The 3,309-nt window shown below is 41.2% G+C and overlaps 1 protein-coding gene across 2 annotated transcripts; it reads right to left on the bottom strand.

Annotated features, from left to right (window-relative positions):
• Positions 1–1,506: 1,506 nt before the first annotated feature.
• On the bottom strand, positions 1,507–2,814 carry ACTBL2 (actin, beta-like 2). 2 transcript variants are annotated; one of them, XM_004678300.1, is made up of 2 exons: positions 2,686–2,814; positions 1,684–2,559 (listed from the first exon to the last, which is right to left on the bottom strand). In XM_004678300.1, the coding sequence occupies exons 1-2, from the start codon at positions 2,812–2,814 to the stop codon at positions 1,684–1,686; spliced, it is 1,005 nt and encodes a 334-aa protein (XP_004678357.1). The 2 variants fall into 2 exon arrangements, with proteins under 2 accessions (XP_004678356.1, XP_004678357.1); XM_004678299.1 differs by having other exon boundaries at positions 1,507–2,814.
• Positions 2,815–3,309: the final 495 nt, after the last annotated feature.

Below are 3,309 nucleotides of genomic sequence, written 5' to 3'. Positions count from 1 at the left end.
TAACCATATCTGACTAGCCACATTTCCTGAAAAATGTTTATGTAGTCAAATGCATCACATATGTAATTAAAAATATGGATGATAGATCACAGAAATAAAAAAGGGATCCTTTCTATTTCATTGGGAAGGATAAAGAGGAGACAGGAAAATACTTGTATGCTGACAGGACATGACAGAAAATACATGTATAAAGCAATTTTAATTTATTTAAAACAAATTTAAGAAGAAAGGAAAATAAATCTTAGGAAGTAAAGTACCTTTGGAGATTAATTTTGGATAAATGCATTGAAAATTGCATTGTTTGATAAAATAAATGATCAATCTTTTTTTTTTTAAAGTTTAAACTTAAGAAAAATACTCAAAATTCCAATTTAGAGGTTTAGTACACAAGTATAAGTTTTCCAACTAAAAGTTAAAAGGAAGAAATTCCTTCTCCCTAAGAACTGATACTGCCTTGATAAGCAATTCCAAAAAAATTTTTAAATTTTCAGGAAAAAACCTGAAAAATAAAATAGTTCTGATACTCAGTTAGAAATCACAAAATAGATTGAAATAAATGTGTTAGTACTTACAAATGTTTGAACATCAACATTGGATTAATTTAAAAAATTAATTAAGCATTATAGGAAAATACACTGACATTTTCTAAGATGTTGGTATCTTAGAGATAATTTCCATAAGGAAATATTGCTACAAAATATTGGACATAATAAAGTAAAGTTATTCTAAAATTTTCCAAGGATAAAGTTAGAATTATTATATTCACAATAGAATTTATAATTTGTAAAGATACTGCAGTGATATTTTCGCACAGTGAAACCCTTGATAAGAAAAATATCCAAAAATGGTAACTTACTGAGATTATTCAAGACATGTTATGCTAAGAAATAGAACTAAAATTTGTCCTTGTTAAACTGTAGCATAATGACAGTAATTTGACATTGCAATCTCTATTTTAAAGTTAGTCATTATCTGTTGCTATACTATTTTATCAGTAAGTAAATTTCAGTAAGTAAGATATTAAAATATGTGTTTGACCTCCACACTGCACTGGAAACATAGCTGATTTATAAACACCATTAAAGGAATGCAGGATGTTTCAATATGCTTTTTTCATAAAGGAAACAAAACATAGAACTTTGAAAATGATGAGTTTTGGGGAGTTAAGTTCATATTAGCTGTTCAGATAGCCAGATTTATTAATTTATTTTAAGATATAATATTTCCCTGGTGCTTATATGTATATGGATATTATTGACCCATGTAATTCATGATCTCAATACAAAGTAAAACAAAACACTAATAAGACATTTCTTTACGGGGTCACACAATCTGTTACTGCGAAATAGTTTTTAAAGCCTAAGAATTGTGGTCATCCAGAAACGTATGAGAGGACGTTTCTCATTGTCACTTACACTCACTTAAGCAGGTCTGCATTTCTTTGAGCCCGACAGAGGTGAAGAAAACAGAATACGGTATCAGAATTCCCCTTAAGTTGACAGAAGTCAAGATGTGGCTAGAGGGTCAGGCGCCCACAATCCTTGGACAGTGATGACGTTGCTGGCTTACACACTAGCAATAGTCTATTTACCTTCACTCAGTGGAAAGTGGAGAAAAGCAGTACGTACCATCACTATGACCTCGAAAAAGGAAAAGTATAAATCCGCTAGCACAAAAGTCCATTCAGAAACATTTTCTGTGGACAATGGGAGGACCTGCCTCGTCGTACTCCTGCTTACTGATCCACATCTGCTGGAATGTGGACAGGCTGGCCAGGATGGAGCCCCCAATCCAAACCGAGTACTTCCGCTCTGGAGGAGCTATGATCTTGATTTTCATAGTGCTGGGTGCCAGGATGACAATTTCTTTCTGCATCCGGTCAGCGATGCCAGGATACATAGTGCTGCCTCCAGACAGCACGGTGTTGGCATAGAGATCCTTGCGAATATCCACGTCGCACTTCATGATGGAGTTGAAGGTTGTCTCGTGGATCCCACTGGACTCAATGCCCAGAAAGGAAGGCTGGAAAATAGCCTCAGGGCAGCGGAAGCGTTCGTTCCCGATTGTGATTACTTGCCCATCCGGAAGCTCGTAGCTTCGTTCCAGCGAGGAAGAGGCTGCAGCGTTGACCATCTCTTGCTCAAAATCCAGGGCGACATAGCACAGCTTCTCTTTGACATCTCGAACTATCTCTCGCTCAGCAGTCGTGGTGAAGTTGTAGCCTCGTTCTGTGAGAATCTTCATGAGGTAATCAGTGAGGTCTCTGCCAGCCAGATCCAGACGTAGAATGGCATGCGGCAGGGCATAACCTTCATAGATGGGCACAGTGTGAGTGACCCCATCCCCAGAATCCATCACAATGCCCGTGGTCCGGCCTGAGGCGTAGAGGGACAGAACAGCCTGGATAGCCACATACATGGCAGGTGTGTTGAAGGCCTCAAACATGATCTGAGTCATCTTTTCCCGGTTGATCTTGGGGTTCAGGGGTGCCTCTGTGAGGAGGATGGGATGCTCATCCGGTGCCACTCGCAGCTCATTGTAGAAAGTGTGGTGCCAGATCTTTTCCATATCGTCCCAGTTGGTGACCACTCCATGCTCAATGGGGTACTTCAAGGTCAGGATGCCTCTCTTGCTCTGGGCCTCATCCCCCACATAGCAATCCTTCTGGCCCATGCCTACCATGACCCCCTGGTGCCGCGGACGCCCTACCATGGAGGGGAACACTGCCCGGGGGGCATCATCACCCCCAAAGCCTGCCTTGCACATCCCTGACCCATTATCTACCACCAAGGCAGACAGCTCGTCATCAGTCATGGTGCTCACCACAGTATTCCAGATAGATCTGTAGATACCAGACTGTGGTGTGCAAGAGAGAAGATGAACAGGCTGAAAACACTGCACAACTGCCTCCACTGAGCAGAGCATCCTGTGATGATGGGCATTTAAAGGTAAACACTGACCCCACCCATGCCCTGTCCCACCAGCGCCAACCTTTCTGGGTGGGGTTGCCTTTGAGGTATTAATAATGATACTGATGATTATACAAATCATTAGTAGGCCTTCCTTCATCAAGAGAAAACTGGCTCCCAAGTGGCCAAATCTCAGGTTACTGTAATTAGGCAACCCACACACGCCTGTCAGCCTGTTTTGGTGTGGTGTCTAGATAACTCTGATGATGCAATGGGAGCTATAAAAGCAAGATGAAAGAGAGCTGGGACTAGGGTGGGAGCACTGGCCCTGCCGGGAGGGCCTCTCCCTCCTCAGTTACCCTCGGGGTCCATTATGTCCACACTAGTTTTAACTTTTCAT

The sequence above is a fragment of the Condylura cristata genome, unplaced genomic scaffold, assembly GCF_000260355.1.
Source record: "Condylura cristata isolate star-nosed mole 26May11 unplaced genomic scaffold, ConCri1.0 scaffold00007, whole genome shotgun sequence".
Classification (NCBI taxonomy): domain Eukaryota; kingdom Metazoa; phylum Chordata; class Mammalia; order Eulipotyphla; family Talpidae; genus Condylura; species Condylura cristata.
Note: the sequence above shows the minus strand (reverse complement) of the source record. Positions and strands in the feature narration are given on the sequence as shown.

Excerpts from the sequence above, each read along its gene's own strand:
- ACTBL2 (XM_004678299.1), bottom strand. The coding sequence starts at position 2,814 with ATGACTGATGACGAGCTGTCTGCCTTGGTGGTAGATAATGGGTCAGGG.